Genomic DNA, 23,492 nt, shown 5'->3' on the forward strand with positions numbered 1-23,492 from the left:
AGAGCATGACACACTTCTGTGTACGGATAAGAAGTGGTTTGAGGCAGTTCAAACAGATTTGTACTTTGCACTATGCCAAAATATTTGTGTGTGTGTGTGTGAGAGAGTGAAAAATCACTAAGATATTTAGCAGTAACAGAGTTGAATCACTAAGTTTGACGAGATTTAAAGATGTGGAAATATCTTATCAATAAAGCACATACCTGTAAATGCTATAAATGCAGCAGTTAAGTCTATATTAGATTCAATGTCCATGGGTTATTTAGTTATCTAATAAAAATATAGCAGTCGATCTCTGACAGTCGGTTTTGTAATACTGAAAACTGGCCTCCTAATTCCAGATAGTTCTGAATGATTGCAGATCTGCATTCAAATGTATTATACACGTGTGTGTGCTTTTTAAATACTCGCCATTTATAATCACCATCTAATCTAAACATTTAAACGCATGTGCCTTTCTTTATTTAGGACAATATTTCATTTCACTAGCATAACTGCTGGTGTAGGGAAAAGTATGTGAAATGGAAATTTACTGTAAGAAGTAGCCTATGTGTGAATTGAATACTGCTGTGCTGTCTGCAGTCCATGAATGAAGCTCTGTTCTCATGGTCAAGAAATCTGTAGTCGATTGCTTTCCCCTACCACCATACGCACTCACTTGTGTAAAGAATTCGTTTCTTACCTTTAGTTTTAAACCAATATAAATGAAAAACATTTGTGTGTGTTTACAAAGTGTTTATGACTTCGCTATAATACACAATACACGCACATTTTGTTCTGCCCTTTTAGCTAAACCTTGTTGCTGCCGCGGCAGGACAAGCAATCGATAGCTGACGTCATCGCTCGTGTTGTGTGTACGGCCGCTTCTGAAACCTTAGGGGCGAAAACGGCGTGTGGTTGCACTCTTATTTCGGTTATTAATAGCTGTTGAAGAAGTAGGTCGCAGTAGCAGATCATTTCTCGAAACCAGGGTCTATTTGAAAAAGTGAAAGAAACAAGCAAGTGAAATGTCTTCGTTGAAGTCATGCGTAGTAGGCTAGCTCGCTGTCGACCTGACTAGCAAGCTAGCAGGAAGTTCTTGTGTGTACCGATAAGAATGCAACGTTTTTTATTATTGTTGTTGTACCGGTAAATGGGACGCACGTACAAAAGACTGTGAGTGTTTAAACAGTTTATTTGCGAGATAAAAGTTTATCGGTCACTGTTTTAGCCTGTTAGTTAACAGCTAGCAGCTAACTAGCAGCGCAGAAGCCTGACCTGTCTATACATGTACATGCTGTGGACTCCTGTAGTCGCCAGAGCTATAAAGCGAGTTCTACTTCTTTCTTTTCTTTTTCTTTTTTTAGAGAGGGAGAGAGAGAGAGTAATAGAAGTGAGTGAATGCTAGAGATTTAAGTAAGAGCCGTGCTGGAGCGTTTGTCACTCAGGACGGAATAATGCAGTGGCTGTGAGGGAGTTCAAGGTCCGGCCTCGGTGCTGCATGTGCTGGATGTAGATGATGCGGATGCACTGGTTCATTACTGTCATCAACCGAAGAATTATGAAACTCCTCGTCGCCCTCGGTCTCATCGCATACATCGCCTGTGAGTACATTACATGACTACTTGTTAATGTTATTCCACAAATGAAACTTTTAAAGTCCCCCTGAAATCAAAATGGACGTTTTGTGGATTTTAGTATGAATGTCAGCCTTATAGATAACCTTAAAGTGCACCTATTATGGTTTTTCAAATATTACCTTTCATGTAGTGTGTTATAGAGCTGTTTGTGCATGTAAAAAGTCTGCAAAATTTCAAAAATCAAAGTGCACGAAGAATGGAGTTATTAGTCTAAAAGAAGGAACCGATTCTGAACAGCTGAAACGAGTCGTTAGTAATTCCAGACTTACTTCCTGTACTAACCAACATAGGTCTGTAACAAAAAGCCCCCCCTCTGGTCTTCATTGGCTGCTCGCTGACAGTGGTAGACCAATCACAACAGACTGGCACATCTGACCTATCAGAGCAGAATATACACTCTGAAAGGAGGAGTTTAGAATGAATACTTTAGAAGGGGTCATTTAACTAGTCGTTTGTGACACTGGGGAAAAAGGTAAAGCTGCCATTTAAATTATGAGCACATTAAAGTGTTTTTTGATCTTGGATGCATGTAAATCTATTGAATGAAACCTCTAAAACAAAATTAGGCATGTTTCAAAACCATAATAGGTGCGCTTTAAGGTTATCTATAAGCTGTTGTGCTCCAAAACAGTGACATAATTCACATTTAGAAGACATACGCTTTCAAAATTTAAACTCTCTAGCCACCACCAATATGAAGCAATGAGTTTGATGACATCATTCTGCACTTCAGTGTCTCATCAGATTTTTTGTCCAATCAAATGCTCTCTAGAATCTGAAGTGTCCCACCCCAAACAGTTGTAGGTTTCCTGGCTGTGAGATAAGCTAAACGCTATAGGCTGTTTAACCCTTAACCCTCTTACCCCGTATGGCCGAAAAACCGGCTTGCCCGTCTTTGATCTATTCCCGTAAGGACAATATACCGACTTGGTCGTCTATGCCAAATACCCATAAGGCTGATATAGCGGCTTTACAGTGTAAACGTTATCCCCGTAAGGCCGGTGTACCGGCATTACTCTGCTATGATTCCTTACTTATTTAATTATTATTTTTTAACCTGGAAGGTTTATGACATCATGACGTCACCACATGATTACGTTATTACGCCGGCATTACGATGAAGATCCAAGCGTGAATATTGGTGTAATAGTAGAAGTGAACTAAAAATGCCAAAGCGAGAAGCTAATTGTGTTCCAGCTAAAGTTACACCTACAGTGAACACCGGTACATCTAAAACAGTGAAAAAAAAAAAAAGAAAACATACACAGTTAAACAGGCGAGAGCGAGGATTCTAGATAGAGACGGCAGTGAAAGTTCAGGCGATGTTGAAACCGAAACTGATAGAGACGCAAACTCTCCTGATTCAGACCCTGATCTGTCTTCATCTTCAGCATCAACCAGTGCGACTGACACTGCAGGGGTTTGGAGTCATAACCTGACCATCTCTGTGCATTCATGAAAACACTACCTGCAGGTCTGATTATCACCAGAAACTTGACTTTTGGCGCTAAAATGCATTTATTTATTTATTTATTTATTATTTACTTGAATTTATTCAAAGGCATTGACCACGCTGATGCTCGTATGGTACTTCTAAATGAGTATAAGGATTTTAGCGAGCATTTTTCGTCATTTCTCTAGTTAAGAATTGTGCTCTAAGTGGAGTAAAAACACTGAACTGCTTCATTTTCAAAGTAATATTACACAATACATTATTATAAGTTGTTTCAAGGCCTAAAAATGTTAAAATTAAAATGTTGATTTTGGGGCCAATTTTGGCCTGGGAACTCAGGGTTGACGTGCTGTTTCTATGGGGAATATAGGGTTGTGGGACATAATACTGTGGGAACTAAGGGGTAAGAGGGTTAAACGCATACCTGGGGTCATTAGCGAACCGGGAAGTCATTCAGTCCCATACCCATTCATTTTTTCACTTTAGACCTCCACCTTCTTAGTATCCCTCAATCTATTTATTATTAACAATATAACAAGAAAAAATATATACAGTTGTTGAATATCTGTTTTATAATTAATTTATTGTAAAAAGTCTATAGGGACGCTACTGACCTGAGGTATGTGATAGTGTAAGTATATTTTTCTGTGCGACAATATTGAATTTCTCAAGGCTCAATAAGGGCAATTCTCTTTTATTCCTCGAGGAGGGAATGTTTGGTAAACAATAATGATGTAATGTGTCAATTATAATTGATGTAAAAAAAAAAAAGTTGCAAAACTTGACATGGTTCAGTGATTTGCTGCAGAACAAGTTTCTAATCGAATACTACCATCGTTTGATGGTGAATCTGATGATGAAGCTGTCCGCGAACAACTTATTGATTTTGATGATAATGAACATGATAATAGCCTCGATTGATCCAGATCCTGAGTATGAGCCAGATGCTGAATTTACCAGGGGAAGCACAGAATATATCACATTTGCCTATCGTAATATTACTTGATAATATTGTTTTTAGATTATATTTGTTTTAAGATCTTTTCTTTAGCCCCAAATAAGTCTCCACTTGGTGCAGTTTGTCACTACGTAACTGAACGTCAGTAAAAGACAGCGGTGTTGTAATTTTATATCTTCAGTGAATGGAAGCAAGATTAGTCAGACAGGGTTTCCAAGAAAATACATGGAAATACTCGTGGTTGACAGCTCTCAATTCATCCAAACGCTAGCAAATGGTGCAATATTCGGAGGAGCTTGCAATATTTTCAAAAATACAGAAGATTTAGGCCAAAACGCATCATGTGACGTCATCACAGCTTATATTCAGGCAAAGCCCTCTTAGATTCAAGTGCATCAAACATGAGTACAGCTAAAAGGTCTCGTTTACCAACAAACATCACTGCAAAAGATCGTGTAAAACAGTTTTTCGTGCAATTACAATTTTGTCAATGCAAGTAGTTTTCAGCAAAAAAGCTAAAAAAAAAAAACAACAACAAAAAACACCAAGTTGTGTTGCAAATTTTTTAAAAAATCCCCAGCAAAATCAAACATTCTTAGCAGCAACAATCACAAAAAAACGTTTTATGGACGTTTTATGGTGAACGTTTTATGGATACACTGATTGAATACTGATTATCAGTCTCAAGCCTGATAGTAACAAGATTTAACATATTTTCTGATCAGATCCACACATATGTATTTTAGCCTGAACTAGCTTGATGTTCAGTGAGGGGGAAAAAAACAGATCTGGTATGTGAACACAGGACACAAATTGTAGTAGCCTGTCTGTTCAGGCCCTCTGTTGCTGTAGAAGCTGGCATCTACAGTCTTACTATCAAACAAAAATAGCTTTCATATAAAGAAAATAGTGATGGCATCAACAAAACAAAAATAAATTGTCTATCTGCATATGAAATTTGAGCTTTGTGTCACCTCGGGACTTGTTTACAGCCTGCTGGAACTCCCCACATAACATGGCCAAGTATTTGGGACATCAGACACCAAATACTATACCATCAAAAAATTGTGTTCCAACAAGGCAGCAATAAAATACAGCTGATGAATAGAAATAATGATTATATCATATTATTTATTAAAAGTAAACATTTTTAAACCATTATGTATTGTGGGACACGTCTGTCCTTTAATTTAAGTGAGTCGTGATTGGTGTGCAGTGCTTACATTTTGGGATAGTAAGACTTAAATTGAATCAGTAAACAAACAGGAATTTACCCTATGTTGTCCTATGAACAAATGGGTAATGCATATTGCCATCACACTTCTGATGGTTTGCATAACTCCTCAACAGAAGCTGGCAGAGAGTTAGTTTGATTAGTAGGAGAATGCTCATCCATATCAGATCAGCATTGGGCATAGCTGATATCAGTATAATATCAAATATTATATCAAATTATTTGTTTGCACAGAAACCGCATTAATTAGGTTGAAAATGGAAGCTTAAGTTAATGTAACAACATGAAGAGCTAGTTAGCTAGCTTGTTGCAATAATGCGTTAATACAGAATAAGGGAAACAGTTATGTACAGTGCCCTCCACTAATATTGGCACCCTTGGTAAATATGAGCAAAGAAGGCTGAAAATTTTTCTTTATTGTTTAACCCTTTGATCTTTTGTTCAAATTCACAAAAATACTCTGCTCTGATGGATATCAAACAATGCAAAAGCAAAACACAGGTTTATCAAAAAATCTTTGTTAAATATGGGTGTGCAACAATTATTGGCACCCCTGTAGTGGAGGGCACTGTATATGAATTCCAGGAGAGGGGATTGTGTTGCCCTAGTCCTTATCCTCTTTTAAACATCTGTCTGCGCATCATATTTGGACTCTTGACCAAAAGTCGGAAAGTTGTTTTTCAATATTTTCTCTGAGATGTGGTGTTCTGTCCTCGCATCGCTTGCTCTCACCTGCATGAGAGTAAAATACTACATGCCTGCATGTTCCTGATTCTGAAAAGATCGGCTATCATCCATGCATGCTGATGAAAAAAATTGTTCTACCACCAGCATATTTTACCTCAGTCAATGTGTGTAGTGCAGCAGGTAGCAGCATTCAGAATGTTTAGCTGCACACTATAGCTGCTTTTAAATATGTGCGATCTAGCCAAATTTTTGTGCATACCGGACAGTCATTCCTACATGTGCTTGTTGAACATCCCACTCCAGATTTAGTCCCCCTTTGCTGTTATAATAACCCCCACTGTTCGGGGAAGGCTTTCCAGTAGATTCTGTAGCGTGGCTTTGGGGATTTCATTCAGTCACAAGAACATTAGTGAGATGAGGCACTGATGTCAGAGGAGGAGTTTTCCACAAACGTGTATTGTACCAAATGGAAAAATGGAAAACTATTTGAATTGGTGAAATTGCAATTGTACAAAACCATTTTGCACGGACTTTCGCAGTGATGTTCGTTGGTAAATGAGACCCTTTAGCTGTAGTCTTGTTCGACACACGTGAATTGAACAGGGCTTTGGCTGGATGTGGGTTGTGATGATGTCACATGATGCATCTTGGCCCAAATCTGCGGTGATTTTGAAAAATTGCAAGTTCCTCCAGATATTGCGGAGTTTGCTTGATTTTTGTGATCATTTCTGAGATCACAAAATCCTGGGACTAATTAATACTTAAGCTCAGCTGTTATGATGATCAGTTGCTCTCCATGGTGCTGAACATCTTTCATAGCTGTTTATGATTTATCATTGTTTTTATGCAATATGTGATTAAAGTTGTTGATGGTTAATGACCAAACCCTTGTGATGCTATATCAGGATTAAATTATAGGAGCACAGAGAAATGGCTTACTTTTTTTTAGTAGTAAAAATTTGCCTTCAAAATCTGTCAGTTTCAAGTCAAGGGGCTTTATTGTAATTTCAACCATATACAACTGGTACTGTACCCAGTGAACGAAACAACTTTCCCCCAGGACCATGGTGCTACATAAAACAACACAGAGCTACATGAAACGACACAGAACTAAATAAGACTCCAAAGAAGTACAAAGGATTACATATAGTGCACATGTGCAAACAGCACAAGACAGTACAATTATTCATAATGCGTCAGTACAATATTCAGTCCTGTTTCAGCTACCAGAATAAACTGTATCTTATTGATACTGCAGTTTTCATTAGAAATCGGTAAATGGTATTAGTAGTAAAGATGGACTTGAGGTTGTGAGTTCATCTGTCTGATCTTTAAAATGTATTGATTATTAGGAATCACCTGATGTATCAGTTGACCAGTAAAATTGACTGGCTCCACAGACGTATTGCATTAGTGCACATAATGCTGATAAAGCACAGAAAACATGTCCAGTGGACGGTGTGTCCTGGCACGGCTCTGCAAATTACCTTTAATCCTCTACATTGTTGCTGTTTCCGCTGTCATGAGAGCTGGCCTGTACTTAAGCACTATAGAATTTAAATGGGAAAATCATATCGTGCTTTTTTTAAAATTGAAATTCATGGAATGTCAGTGGATTACACAATAAACAGTAAAAATAAGAGCTCATATTGTAATACATAACATAGTATATCATATATTACACACACAGATAGATAGATAGATAGATAGATAGATGAGGATGGCTGAGGTGTATAGCCTATTATGGAAGCATTTTCATTTGTAAACAGATGCTTATTTAATCCACAAAGACAGATGTATAGTTTTTTAGGTGACTACATATTGCTTGCAGATTCAAATAAGACTTCTGATGTGTTGAATTGTATTGGTGACATGTTATTAATGTTATTAATGTAAGTTTTCCCTCCCCCCCTTTGTTTTTTCAAAGCTGTCTGGGGAACCTACACCAACATGAGGTAAAACTGTAAATCTGGGTTATTCCTTTTTGATATAATTTATTTTTCTCTGTTGTATAATATATTTTAGAAGAAAGTTACACTCGGTCCAAGTAATTCAAGATTGTCATTATGCTAATGTACAAGTGTATAGTAAAAGGAAACTGCAGCTTACCTAAACCTATGACAAACCTTCCAAGATGGTTTGCTTTGTGCAACATATGCTGGGTCGAAAAATAGTGTGCAATAATCAAGACATATCACAAATGCATAATGTACAAGATAGATGTATCACAAGACATGTATCACAAAAAGAATTTGGTGAAAGGAGGATAATAATTGATCTTTTAATGAATGGTTTAGATTCAGCCATTACAGTGTGCCTTATGCCTGTCTCTTTATTGCTCATGTAGATCAGGTGAACAAATTTGATGTTGGAATCAACATTGGTTAAAATCTCACAATAAAATTGCTGCACCAGTGCATCCAAGCACTTGTCTTTAATAATGTGTGCCTAATTTGTTTAATAAGAATTATTTTAATTGGACTTATTCACATGACTACCATAGACCCATAAATGCACCTGGGCGTTAATTAACCAGTAGATAAATATTTGACTCACTATCAACTACAATGGATCAATCCATCATGTGGGCTGTATATTATGATGCAGATTATGAGAACTGTGATACCTTTATGCTTTCACAATGTGTTCTCATCATTAATAAACTGTCCTGGATATTCTGGCATAAAGAATGTATGTTGGTATGGGCATAATTGTGCCTTAAATGCGCTGCTGTTTCTCTTTCACACAGGTCGATTCAGGAGAATAGCGAGCTGAAGATTGATCAGAGGATAGATGAGGTTGGTGAAGACGAGCTGTTTTTTTTTCCCCCACTCTGTCACTCCAGTTTATTTCGACTGATACTCAATGAAAAACTATCTAGACATATTTTGGTTTCTTAAAAATGATATGTATATGTCTCCTAAGGTATTGGGACATTACCCTCATGCACTACAAATCTTTGTAACACATACAAGATGGGGTTATCGAGTGATAATTGAAACACTACACTCTATACAGATTGACGAATGTTATTCAGTTTAGGTGGAATATAAAATGATTGTGACATGAAAGCAGTTCATTGCTGTGAAGATGTTGAATGTAGGGAACCGTGTTTGAGGGGTCGAGCCCTGTGGAGAGTTTAGTGTGGTAATACAAAATATTACACTTTTCTGTGCTGATTCTGTGATATCTGACATAAATGACATAAATTTGAATTTTAAAAATGCCTTTCTGGAGGTCTGTTTATTTGTTCATTATGCCACAGCCAGATACTTATAAATATTGTAATTTAGTGCTCCATAGTCAATATACATGCTTGTATTGTAAGCCTAGCTAAACTTATCAAAAAGTTTAAAGAAAAAAAACTGATTATATGAAAATTAGGTCACCAGAATTGTAATCTCAATTAAAATATGATTAATTGGTCAGCCCTAGACTTTTCTTAAAATTGTTGATTAAATGTGGTGTTTCTCTCACATATATTTTTGTAGAGGCAGTTCAGGTGTGGGTGCTGAAATTGTGGAATGATGTAAACATACCTTACAAGCATACATTCACCAAACACTTTATTAGGAACACTGTACTAATACTTGGTAGGGCCTCATTTTGTTTCGCTCTCAAAACAGACTCAATTTTTCATGACATGGATTCCACAATATGTTGCGAATCTCCCGTTCTACCACATGCCTTTTGCTTTGTGACATGGTGCTTTATCATACTGGAAGTAGCCATTAGAAGTCGGGTAAATTGTGGCCATGAAGGGATGCAGGTGGTCAGCAACAATACTCAAATGGGCTTTGGCATTCATGTGATGATTGATTTGGTATTACCGGTCCCAGAGTGTGTCAAGGAAACATTCTCCACATCATTACACCACCTCCACCAGCCTGGACTATTTAAACAAAGCAGCTTTGGTCCATGGATTCATGCTGTTGGTACCCTTTTCTGACCCTACCATCTGTGTGCCTCAGAAGAAATTGAGATTCATCAGACCAGGCTATTTTTTTTCCAGTCTTCAACTGTCCAGTTTTGGTGAGCCTGTGTCCACTACTGCCTCAGCTTTCTGTTCTCGGTTGACTGAAGTGGAACCCGATGTGCTCTTCTGCTGTTGTAGACAATTTGCCTCATGGCTTTTTGTACATTTCTAAGATGCTTTTCTGCTCACCACAATAGTACAGAGTGATTATCTGAGTTACTGTGGTCTTTCTGTCAGCTTGAAGTAATCTGGCCATTCTCCATTGACCTCTCTCATCAACAAGACGTTTCCATCTGCAGAACTGCCGCTCACTGGATGTTTTTTCTTTATTGCACCATTCTGAGTAACCTTCAGAGACTGTTGTGTGTGAAAATCCCAGAAGATCAGTCAGCAATCATGCCATGGTCAAAATCACTGATCACATTTTTTTCCCCATTCTGATTGTTGATGTGAACATTACCCAAAGCTGCTGGCCCGTATCTGCATGATTTTATGCATTGCCCTGCTGCCACATGATAAGCTGATGAGATAATTGCATGAATGAGTAGGTGTACAGGCATTCCTAATAAAGTGCTCCGTGAGTGTACATTAAAGCCAGTCACCACTATCTTTTCATTTGCAGCATCTGCTCAACAAAGGAAGAAACTGATTAGCAAAATGTGGTGCTCATATCTGCCTGACCTTAGGGATTAAACATATTTTTGCATGCATATGAGGTGGCACCATTAGTGATGTTTGAAGTTTAAACCTTAATTATTCACTTTTCATATCTGCCTCAGTTTGGCGTCCATCTGCAATTTCACTTTTAATTAATTTTTTGCTAAACCATTACATGTATTATTCTTACGCATTCACTAATTATCTGTTGAATTAATTTTCTTTTATATACTGTTCATGATTATATTATTTTATATGAGTCTTCTGTTATTTTGCTAACTTTTTTGATTTTTTTTTTCCTTCTGATTACAGGCTGTTGCACCTTTGAGAGAGAAGATTCGGGATCTTGAGCTCAGGTATATTTGCATTCAACTGTAAGTCTAGTTTTTTTCCAAACTGATTGTTTAATTGCCTTCACTGACATGCAGTGCGTTTCTCTATCCAGAGCTTTCTATCTGTTTTTTGGCTTGGACGAATTAGAGTATGGTCAAGGTGCATAGAATTAACATGCATAGAATATCTAAAGGGTGACACAGCACCTTGTTGTGGACACAGTTGTTCAGGTGTATAATAATATTTCACTTTTAATAAGGTTATTGTGGTTTCTGGTACTAACACACTTGACAGCCCGCTGTTTAAAATGCACAAACACGAAGATATGCAAGTGCCTTCAAAAGGGACTTGAATTATTAAACACTTTGTGCTTTCTCCATCAGATTAGCCTGCAGACTAACAGGCTTCAAGGGACAAGGGCATAAAATACAGAAGTCCAATTAAACTTTAACATCCCATCAGAGATTCTCGACACGTAAATGATGTGTATTGGCAGACTAGCAAAACATGGCTTGACTAATCTTCAGACATGTTGAAATCTGGATGAAGTGGGCTTCATTAGTTAGCTAGCTATGATGGTTTAGTCCATGCAGGTGATTTAGAGCTCAAGGCCATTGTTGATGCTCACCAGCTGCAACTTCTTATTACACAGGCTTTCAGTTGGGAGCAATTGTTTCTCAAATCTTGATTGTTGTTTTCCAGTTTAACACAAAAGTATCCACCGGTGAAATTTCTCTCTGAGAAGGATCGGAAGAGGATTCTGGTAAGAATGCAACACGTTCTCATACAATTTTGTTTTGCTATTTCACTAAAGTCCAGACTGGAGGCCCAGGAATGTTATGCAATTATTAAGGCAATCTGTATGATGTCATATATGTGACACTCAGAAATGGAAGATATTGCAGTAGAAAGAAGTCTCCAAATGAAAAGGTTAATGTGATATTTGGCTTCAGTACAAGTGTGCTTGCCATTTTCTCCTACAAATTGAATTAGAACAAGTCAATACTGAGGGCTTGTGCTACCTTGTAATTGAAGTGTTGTCACATTTTTGTTGCTTCTGCAGCAATTTAGTGCACTAAATGAATGAATCAAGTGAACAGATGGTGAATTGTAGTCTATAGATATGGCAAAGAGAAGTGGCAGGGATGCGAGGAAATTAGTATAATTTGATTTGACATGAGAGTAGTACATGTCTGTACGGTATGTACATTTTAATAAAATGTAAGGATGGCTGGAAGACATAAGTAGTGTCACATGCTAGGATGGTATTTGCTGATGGAAGCTAGCCCTTAGAAGCAGCAGTTGTTTTGAATAAATCATTTAATAGACTTTCTCCGGCTGTAGATCACAGGTGGTGCAGGCTTTGTGGGCTCCCACCTGACTGATAAACTGATGATGGACGGTCATGAGGTGACAGTGGTCGATAACTTTTTTACCGGCCGCAAGCGCAATGTAGAGCACTGGCTTGGTCATGAGAACTTTGAGCTCATCAACCATGATGTGGTGGAACCACTCTATATTGAAGGTGAGTATTCCCATGCTCCTGCACTATTTGAAAAAATTAAAAGGAAAATCGTCTTGGGTTTTTAATGAGATCTTAAACTCTTTGCAAAGAGGGATATATGGCTGTGCCTATGTAAATAACATTACTAATGAATAGTTGTAATCCTGTCAAAACAACATAGATCATATACAGTGATTAAGGTATTGTGATTAACGATTATACAAAAGATTTCCACATGGAACCGTACAAGAAAATAGTTTTCTCTCAAATTGTGTCAATAATACTACATTAGTATGTCGTTTGAAATTAGAGTCTTGTAAAACTAACGTTACATACTCAAATAGAAAATGTTGATTTTGTACTTTAATTTTTGAACAAATTATTTTACCTGCTGAGTCAAAGAAAAGGGACAGTGGTTGTTCTTTGACATAAGTTTATGTGGTGTACTATCGGTAAAACAGACATTGTTGCTTTCAGATAAATTCTTTCTTCTCAATGTGTTCAGACATTCTTGTATTCATAATGTCAGACTTTTATATTTAGTTTCTAGGGATGGGTACCTATACTACATGTTCACATGTGGTATCCATCTGAACACATGTGAATGGGTACAAATTCATTCTGTGATGGGATTTGCATGTAACAGATATTTTTTTATTTATTTTTTTATGGACTGATGTATTGACTGATGTATTGCATACATTATATGAATTCAGTTCTCTATGTTAAAAGGTACATACTTGCAACAACATGTCTCCCAGTCCCCACCAGGATTTTGCAATCGCAGAAATTAACACAAAATCAAAAAAAAAAACTCCACAATATTAGGAGGAACTTGTAATGTTTAAAAATTTCTGCAGATTTGGGTCAAGACGCGTCATGTGACATCACAACACACATTCAGCCAAAAGCCTCTTTGATTCACGTGTGTCAAGCATGAGTACAGCTAAAAGGTCTCATTTACCAACAAATATCACTGCGAAAGACAACAAATTCATGCAATTGCAATTTCGCCAATTCAAATAGTTTTCCACAAAAAACTCAGCAAATTGCCTTGCGAATTTTGAAAAAAGCTGAAGCAAAATCAAGCATTTGTGGCCGCAACAATCACAAAAAAACTCTGAAATCCTGTACGGACGCACTGGTCTCCTCCACATACATTTCTTATTATTATTCTTAGCATGATCTCTGCATGGTACTACTGCATATAGGCTCTTTATGTGGATTGGTCTACTAATTCGTGCAGCTATTCTTTATTTATAACAATATGCATAATTATACCAGAGAATTTTAGCATCTTGGTGGAATAATGTTTTAAGAAAATGGCATGTTTGTATTAAAGAAGTATTAATCATAGCACTCATGATGCATTCAAAACACATGAACATATCAGGTGTGAGCAGCTATCCGTCTTCTCTGTCCACTGAATGTGCCTGATGCCTTCTTTCATTTTATCACAAATGTCAGCCTTGATGCATCTCTTTTATATTAGTGAATCCAGAAATTTGCATGCCTTTAATTGTCACCTCACCAAAAACTACACCAAGAATGTTTTTTTCTGTCTGACATTGATTTGTTTTAACATTTGTGCATCGTGCATTTATGCAACTTATACTCGTGCTTTACCACCAGTCTGTCCACTACAGGCCTGAATTATCAGTTACTAATCCATAGCTGACTTTGATCATGGTGGCATGATGCCTCCTCCTTATAGGTATTCGACTTAAAACGGAATGTGCCCCCCCCCCCCCCCACACACACACATTTATCCCCCTACGCATTATATTTATCAGTCTTCCTTCTTTTGCCAGTGGGCTTAGTGAAGAGGTGTGTGTGTGTATGTGGGTGTGGGTGGGTGTGTGCGTGCGTGCGTGCGTGCGTGCGCACATACTTCCAGTACTGACTGCACTTGCCCTTGTGAAGGTCCTCTTGTTCCTTCAGTGTTCCACAATTGAAAGAGTATTCTCACAGTCACGATTCTCCAATAATAACTAAATATGTTAATAAAAATGATGACAGAACCCGTCTTTTTTACACCAGATTAGATTTCAAATTGAAATAGCTTTCCCTGTATGCCTGCGTCTTGGTACACAAATTAGTCCAGATGATGCAGCTGTTTTACAGACTACAGTAAATACAATGATGTTCCAAGACAAAAACTGGTATTATTTGATTTGAACAAATTCATCATTTGGGACAAGCTATGATCCCATCTTGTGTTGTTCTTCAATATTCATTGCAAGCCTATATGGAATTAACCAAATGGCAATAAAAAATTGTCCATATCGTTTACACCATATGTGCTCCTGTTTGGATAATTATTTCATATTTAATATACTATATGTCTAAATCTGTGAGTTTGGCAGCATGCCGCTTAAGAGAAGATAACGATGCTTTTTCCATGTATATTGAAGCCTTTTGCCATTCTGTTTTTCTTTTTTTTCTTTTTAGTGGATCAGATCTATCACTTGGCCTCTCCTGCATCACCTCCCAATTACATGTATAATCCCATCAAGACCCTAAAAACCAACACTATAGGCACTCTTAATATGCTTGGTAAGTATTGTCACACAGCATTCACAAACTGTGATAGCTGAGTGTACGCTGTGTATTTGTATTTGTGTGTGTGTCCTGGAAAAAAAAAGACCTTCCTTCTAACTTCAGTAGTGATCTTCCTTTACTCTCCAAATTACCATTCACCCAATCCTTTATTAGCTTCTCCAGCTGCAAACAGCAGGAAGAAGGAAGCCACAGGAATTCTGTGCTCTTTGTTAATTTATCTTCTATTGTACTTGGTACTGAGATTGTATAGTGTTGTATAGTGAATTATTGACTGGTTTAAAGCTCATTTTACAGTAGCTGTGCCTTGACTCCTTGCTTAATCTTTGCATCACTTTGCCTTGCCCTGATGTAGTGTAATTGTGAGTGCAAGGACACTACATCCTTTCTACCTGTATTTTTCCTCCATTAGTAGAACAAAACACTTTATTACACAAGCAGCAATGTTTGTTTCTAGCAAGTTTCATGATCTCGACTGTAGCGATATATTTTGAGATAAGAGCTATAAAATATGACCAGTTGCCTGATTTTATTCAGGCTGAATGAAAGGTTATGGTAAACAAATTCCCAGTATTTTCATATTAGATCAGTATTATGTATGTTAATATAAAGCAATATTTGATTAATATCATGATTGACTTTAGATTTCAAAATGCATCACTAGTTCTATCACAAGTGTGCAAAAGTACTGATACCTTACTTTAATATTTTCCCCCTAATTAATCTCGGTTGCTGTCTGAATAAAAGATGAAGGAGCAATAATTTTAAGAGAGGTCAGAAGGCTAATCATGGGTTATTTTTGGGGGGAAAACACTAAAGCAGGTTTAAAGCATCCATATCATTTTATCATTATGAAATGAAGCTAAATTTGCTAACCTACCTTTGTGATAATAATGCAATGGAGTATTCAGGAAAATGTAAGAGAAACCAACAGGAGTTTCTAGAAAAACTTCAGTTTTACTGTCGGGTATAGTTCTGCATTATTAGGGGGTGTGTATATTTCCAACTAAGACAATACGGACCTGCCAGGCTTTACACATTTTTTGTGGGAACTCTGCAGTCCGTCATCAGCGTGTGCCGCTTCATGTTATCACTCAAAAATACCTAAAACAATAACAAACAATAAAAATGGAATCTAGAATGATTTGTGCAGTTGTATTGCATTTTATTTTGCTGCATATATTTATAATAATAACTAATCCCTAGTTATCAATCCCTAATTAATATTATTAGGTATACCCCTTAAAACTTTCAGCTGAAAATAGTAAAAAATGGCACATTTGAAATTATTTAAGGCTTAAGATATAATTTCACTACTAATTAGAAAGTGATTAAAAATGTGGTTTGCTCTCCTGTCCCGCTCGTCAGCACAGACTCAAACAGTGCTTTCAAGCCCCTTGCAAACTGTAGTGTGCGTATAGGGTTTACATTGGGAGAGATTTGTGCCTTCTGGAATTCTAGATGAAAATTCACTGAAACATATGTCTACTTTAAGTCTATTTTTTGTTGGTCTTGCTTGTCATTTATACTGATTCGGGGTTAGTTGCTCTTGTGGCTCATGAATTGCTGAATTTAGTTTAATAAAGCACACAACTGATCCAGCTGACCATAGAGGATTTTTTTTGTCTCTCTTTATCATCAGGTCTGGCGAAGCGTGTGGGTGCTCGACTACTACTTGCCTCCACATCAGAGGTTTATGGAGGTATGGGAGTATCCTTAAATAATGAAAGTATTATTTTAAGTTTTGCACATGTAAAGACAATCAAAATCAAATAAGGTGCATAACAATGCCCAAGTACATCTGACATCTTTAAACAAAATTTATCATCATGCTTTTTTTTTCTTCATGACTTCCATTTTTTTCTCAGTTTGCTTAGTTTTGAGATGATAAGACATGTCAAAAACTGTGCCTTATTCAGATGCAATTATTGCCTGATTTCAGTTAAGCTTTTGAGAAAACTGAGCTTTAGGACACCCCTCTGATTTGAAACAAAGAGACAAGTGTTGTGCGGTGAGCTGAAGCTGGAGGACACAGTTAATGACTATCTCATTCTGACATTCAGATTGACTTATAATGAGACACACACACACACACACACGCACTGTTGCTGTTTCACAGCCTCCCCTCTCGCTCTCTCAGTGTATTGTTCAGCTGGCTAGGCCCAGCAGGGTGTGTCAACGTGAGCGCCCCAGGGCTGTGTACTGTATTTGTGTACGCATGTTCATGAGTTTGTGAGTAATTGGACAGCTTATCATATCAAATTAACATGTAGGTAAATGATTTGCCCTGTGTGTTTGTATACATATAGATCCAGAGGTGCATCCTCAGAATGAAGACTATTGGGGTCATGTGAACCCAATTGGTCCGAGGGCTTGTTATGATGAAGGGAAGCGTGTGGCTGAAACTATGTGTTATGCATACATGAAACAGGTATGTCTGATTCTGTTACTAATAGTATAATAATGATTAATGAATTTCTATAATATCATTTTGCTGGGAGAAATAGATGACGGAGAATAGAGGGTCTTTAAAGGGGGCAAAGAATACTAGATGAGCAGACTAATGAATTTTAGCAGGAGTTAATCTCATCATGTTTATTTGATCGCAGACCAGTCAACCTTTTATACTTTGGATAAAGAACATCTGCATGTTTTTTTTTTTTATTGTTTTCTTGTGAAAGTTAATTTTTATCTTGTTACATAAGAAAATGTCAAAAACAAACACTGTTATTACAGTAACAGCAATCACAAAAAGACATCACAGCAAATGGAAAAATTAAAATACAGCATATAGGGTGGGGTAGAAAGGCCATAAATTTCAGTTGTCACTGGTTAAGTCCTTATCTGTGTCCTTTCTGTAGCTAGCTTGGCCTTATTAATCACAGCAGTGCTTTGTTCTAATGAAACTGTGTCATAATACAATAAAGGCCATTACCCAAGTATATTTATTCCTGAATTATTTAGACCTATAAAATGGTCTTTTTTTGCAGCCCTTATGCCAGAGAAAACACTTCTGAGTCCGTGTAAAGATTAGAGAGCTGTCATCACGTAATAAACAGGGAATTTTTCCCTAAGGGTGTTCTTATAAGAATTTATAAGGCTCTTCCATTATTTTATCAGCTACCCACCAAGCCTTCTGAGTAGTAGTAATAATAGGACTAAGCGAAAGATTTGTTTGGTCAAGGCCAGTAGAGGGTAAATCCTGTAGTCTGTGTGATTTCACCACAGCATAAACAATGATTGCCAAGGATCTCTAGAAATGATGCTCACCCAGACAAAGATTGACAAAGATATTTGTATTGATCTGGCCAGAGCATTTATAGGCATAAGGTTTGACTTAGTCCAGTTGATGTCAAAACCAGAGAGGGTTCTGAATTCATCACATAGTTGAAGAATGTATTGAATAGTGGAGTAGACATGGGATAGGTAGCACATCATCTGCAAATAGGGAGATGCAGTGGTCGTTGCCATGCAAAGTTATGTACTTTATCAGAGAACTTTGCTGGTAGTAAGCCTGTAGTGCTAAGCTCAAAGCAAATAGGCTGCGTCATTGTCCAGATTTGAGCTTGTGATGTATCTAGCACAATTTTCCTAGAATAGGAAGAAAGAATGTAAACTAAACATTTCTACTCTTCTGCATGTGAAATTTCCTAGTGTCTAAATCATAACTAAAACAAATGAGCCTGCTGGTTACCTTATAGAATTGTAAGGTATATACACGCTCTACAGTTTGTACCTTAGACAAGTGATTTGCTCCCAAACAACCCCCTTCTTGCCCCCGGGACTATGCATTATTCCTCTGGAAGGTTGCAAGTTCTGTGTTAGGTTTTTTTTGCTATACATGTAACTTTGCTTTACTATATTGACTCTTTTTTGCTTGATTTAATAACAGTGTTTATCTGGTGCTTTTCAATCTAGCCAGATCTGTAAGAAGAATTCAGTTGAGCATTTCATATGTGTTGGAGCCTTAGAGTTGCAGTGCAGTCTTACCTTGAGAGAAAAAAATACTGTACCATGATTTGGCTACAAAAAGTCAGGGAAGACAAAATCACATTAAATATATACACCACATTAAATTCTCTCTCTCTCTCTCTCTCAAATCCAAATGAAATGCAAAATTTACTTTCATCTTCCCCATGATTGTGGTTGTGTGTATTGAACCAGACTGAGAGATCAAAGGCTGAGGAAAACTTTGCAGGCGTTTTGAGTTAATTAGCTGATTAGAGCTCTTCTCAGGTCGATATTTCTGTATTATAAATTCTTTATTCTAATATTTTGAGATATTGGATTTTTGTTTTCCATGAGCTGCAAGCCGTAATCATCAAGATTAAAACAAAAAAAGGCTTGAAATATTTCACTTTATGTGTAATGAAAGTTCAACTTTTTGAATTAAATTGTGGACAAAAATGAACTTTTCCATGATATTTACATTTTTTGAGATGCACCTGTACACTGAAGACATTTGATTTTGAGATCAAAAGATTAATACGATACAATTGATCAGAATTTCAGCTTTCATTTCTTTATATTTGCATCTAAATGTGTTAAACAACTTAAAACATGGCACCTTTTGTTTGAACCCACCCATTTTTCAAGTGATCAAAAAATATTGGAACATGTGACCAACAGGTGTTTCTTGTTGCCCAGGTGTGCTCTGTCATATTGATTTTGAGTTGATTGATTTAAAATGTTTTGAGTTTAAACAATGAATAACTCTGAATGTCTACTCTTGGTTTGAACCCTGGGTTTTGCCTGTGAAGACTTCATTTGCTGCAAAAAAAAAAAAAGATAAACTAACATGAAGAGCAGAGAGCTGTACATGGGAGAAAAGCAAGCCGTTTTGAAGCTGAGAAAAGAGGGAAAATCAGTGCCATTGCACAAACATACTTCCAGAGGGGACGGTATCTGGCAGATTATATTACGGCTGACCTGCTGATTTCATTTCCTTACTGTTGATTATTCTTAATGTTGATTATTCTTTCTGCTGATGGCACTATGAAATGAAACAGTTTTATTTTACTCTAGGAAAAAGGGACATGTGATTGAGGTATACAAGATGTTGTAATTATGGATTGTTTAACAGCTGTGGGCTGTGTGACTTTTCATATGTACTGAAGCCCTTGCGGAATATAGTGAGCAATTTAAATGCTAAGTTTGGTGCAGATATACATTTCTCCCCACTGTGAAGGTTTTGCTCTCCCATGTTTTTTATTAAAGAAATTTTTTTTTTCTTGGCAATCTTGGTCTTGTTCAAAACCTTATCTGTGAATATCCATCTGAGTGATTGGCAGCAGCCTTTGGTGGATCAGGCTGGATCTGGAATCTTTTCATCACTTCCTCAGTTGATTTCTTATCTGATTCACCCAGCCAGAGCCATGTTGGGCATGTAATGCCATCACATTCTTTCCCTCAGCTTTTCATAAATGCTTAGAAATACATGACCATCATGGGAACATTTTCAGAAAGACAGATATCAGAATAGACCACAGTTTATCTGTAGTCATTGTCATATTCATGTCTTTGCCACTAATGCAAAATAGAGATGTGGCTAGAATGCCTTTGTTGAAACTGGAACAAATTTTGATGGAAAGTTATGTTTGCTGACTTTTAGAATTGAGTTCAGAGACAGTCTACACTGACAGTCAGCACAGAGCTGAATGGGTCAATTTTTTTTCTTAATATTTTCCTAATGATTTTCTGAAATTAGTCAAATCCCCAGCTATTTAAATATCCACAAATCATCCATTTAAATCACCCTTTTCCCTCCTTTTTTGGATTCTTCATTAACTGTTTTTGGCCATGTCTTTTTTTTTTCTTTTTCTTTTTTAAATGAGATCCAAAATTATAATGCCAGTATTACTATTACAGTGTATTTTAGGTATTGCTATTACTGTGCATTTCTCTCTTCTTTCCTTTTTGCCTTCCTTTTTTAATCCTCTGTTAAACTAGAGAATGTATTGTAGCAGCAACTATAAAAAACATGTAGATTTGTCACCTGTGAACCCCCTTTGTCACCTCAGGCTGGTCTCTTATTAGCAAACTGTCATCACCTATTTCAAGTTCTCCTGCCATCTCCTTGTCTAATCAGGTTATAATCAGATTACATCTCACATTTATACTACTATACTATACTCGCCCAAGTGTATACACTGACATGTATATATTCAAAAACATACACCACATATTCTGACCTTATTATAATATGAATTTTTCCATTTCCATGGGTACGTTACAGTACTTAATGGTAACAGTACACTGATCTTCTTCAATATCGAATGTGATTTACCCGACTGCCCTCCTCCTGGCACATCACTACATTTTTACACTACAGTCTACTGTATGCCTTGACCAGTCTATAAAGAAGCAATTTTTTTCATTGGTTTTTATTTGTTTTATTTTTTATTGTTTTCCTTTTACATTTAATATACTGCTAATACATACAGTAACCCATAATGTCACTATATGTATGTTAAAATTATAACATTTCATAACCTTTACCATATGGGGGAGGGAAAATGGCTAATTGGGCCCAATTTTGACATTTTCACTTAGGGGTGTACTCACTTTTGTTGCCAGCGGTTTAGACATTAATGGCTGTGTGTTGAGTTATTTTGAGGGGACAGCAAATTTACACTGTTACACAAGCTGTACACTCACTACTTTACATTGTAGCAAAGTGTCATTTCTTCAGTGTTGTCACATTAAAAGATATAATCAAATATTTACAAAAATGTGAGGGGTGTACACACTTTTATATATATATAATGAATTTCCTCCAAATAACTGGATGTCCAGTTGTTGTCAGGTCAGTCCACCTCCTGTGTTCACCTCTGAATGTCCTGTGACCAAAGAGTGCTACCACACACAGATACACAGCTTCTTCAAGGTTGGATTTGGTCGAGCTGTAAACGTCCCCAAAACATACTGATTAGATAACTAAGAATAGTCAGTAGGCACTTGTAAATCTCATAAGCTTGAAGAAGCCATTCAAATCATTTGATATTTTGAAAGATTAATGTTGATTTAATAACTCATTACAAATCACTCAAAGGAGATGTGTGTGTGTGTGTGTGTGTGTGTGTGTAATAAAAAATTCTATAAGAATAAAAATATATTTTCATATATATGTAATTTTGCCCTTCAGGAGGGAGTGGAGGTGCGAGTAGCACGAATCTTCAACACGTTTGGTTCTCGCATGCATATGAATGATGGCCGGGTGGTTAGTAACTTTATCCTGCAGGCTCTACAGGGGGAGCCCCTGACGGTGAGCTTCTACACACACTGCTCTAAAATAACATGCTGTACTGGTGGCCCCAGTGTTGCACCACAATTTAACGTACCATAATAACACTCAATTAATGTTACTCATTTTAATGTATGTCGCTCTTCTTTGTTTTCTTTAGGTATATGGTTCAGGATCTCAGACCAGAGCATTTCAGTATGTCAGGTAAGCCATCAGAAAGTTTAAGATCAATGTTCACTCACATGTTCACTGTGGTCTGATTAGCACTCTGCTGTGCTGTTTGTTCTGACTCATTAATGTCACTGGCTATCTCAAGCACGTACTGTATGAATGTATATAAGCTATGAAGAAAGGCTAATACTGGTTTGCTAGCTAGCTAGTAGTAGTAGTAGTCCTACAGTTCATAGTAAGAAATAGTCCAAAAATTGTTCCCCAGAGACTGAGTTTGCTGTCAACCTGGCTGTGTGTAATCATAAGCTTTTGTACTGTATGGGCACCAAAGCCTCTGATTCTGGTATTTGACTGACTTAAGTAGCTTGTGCCATTTTAAAATTTTGATTCCTTCATTAATTGTAGTCAGATGTCTTTCCTATATGTTCATGATATAAATAATCTTGTTGACTTGAGGCAACAGAAGTTTGACTTGAACTATTCCTTGTGCAGCATTGTTGACTGAAAAAAAGAATGCAACATAAGGTCAAAACTCATTCTTTTTTTTTTTTTAAGTAATAGAAAATGCAATTGCTTTTGATGGATTATTGATAAAAGACAGTTCAAAGACAGAGCTGTTTGCTTTGATTCAAAAGGTGTTGCGGTAACTGTATGTAGCCTGATAATACTTTGCTTTGATGGAGAGAAATGTATCTGTCTGTTAGCGGTTTGCAGAGGAGGACAAGTTGGTCTATGGAGACAAGAAAGGGAGGAGAAATTATGTTATCTCTATTATGTGTTGTGGCCACAGAAAAGCAAGACATAATGCCAGCGAATCTGAATGTGCCAATACTATAGTTGCATGTTGCATTTTTCAGCATATGCTCATTTCAATATTTTAGTCACAACCAACTGTCATGTTTATAGTGTGTATGTACAGCATTGGATAATAATAATAATAATGTGCAGTAATAAAGATTTCTATTTCTGTTTGAATTTGTATTTTTAATAATTGAATCATTCAGTTCACCAAACTACTGAATAATTTGATGGTTTATGAAAAATAATCACTGGAAAGTTCACATTAATGAAATACTAATAAGGCAGTAGCTGATGAGT

At 36.8% G+C, this 23,492-nt stretch overlaps 1 protein-coding gene across 5 annotated transcripts in view; it reads left to right on the forward strand.

Annotated features, from left to right (window-relative positions):
• Positions 1–23,492, forward strand: part of uxs1 (UDP-glucuronate decarboxylase 1) — a 31,028-nt gene that overhangs the window by 274 nt on the left and 7,262 nt on the right. The window contains exons 1-12 of one of the 5 annotated variants that reach the window (XM_053626608.1): positions 815–1,155; positions 1,347–1,583; positions 7,879–7,906; positions 8,701–8,749; positions 10,897–10,940; positions 11,620–11,680; positions 12,262–12,442; positions 14,873–14,977; positions 16,623–16,682; positions 17,290–17,411; positions 22,125–22,244; positions 22,384–22,427. In XM_053626608.1, coding sequence (XP_053482583.1) covers positions 1,496–1,583; positions 7,879–7,906; positions 8,701–8,749; positions 10,897–10,940; positions 11,620–11,680; positions 12,262–12,442; positions 14,873–14,977; positions 16,623–16,682; positions 17,290–17,411; positions 22,125–22,244; positions 22,384–22,427 — 902 coding nt within the window. In that variant the 5' untranslated portion in view covers positions 815–1,155; positions 1,347–1,495. Of the gene's footprint in view, positions 1–814; positions 1,584–7,878; positions 7,907–8,700; positions 8,750–10,896; positions 10,941–11,300; positions 11,511–11,619; positions 11,681–12,261; positions 12,443–14,872; positions 14,978–16,622; positions 16,683–17,289; positions 17,412–22,124; positions 22,245–22,383; positions 22,428–23,492 lie in introns of those variants that run through there. The other 4 variants (XM_053626607.1, XM_053626606.1, XM_053626609.1 and 1 more) reach the window with 4 other exon arrangements.

The sequence above is a fragment of the Ictalurus furcatus genome, chromosome 6, assembly GCF_023375685.1.
Source record: "Ictalurus furcatus strain D&B chromosome 6, Billie_1.0, whole genome shotgun sequence".
In the NCBI taxonomy this organism is placed as follows: Eukaryota; Metazoa; Chordata; class Actinopteri; order Siluriformes; family Ictaluridae; genus Ictalurus; species Ictalurus furcatus.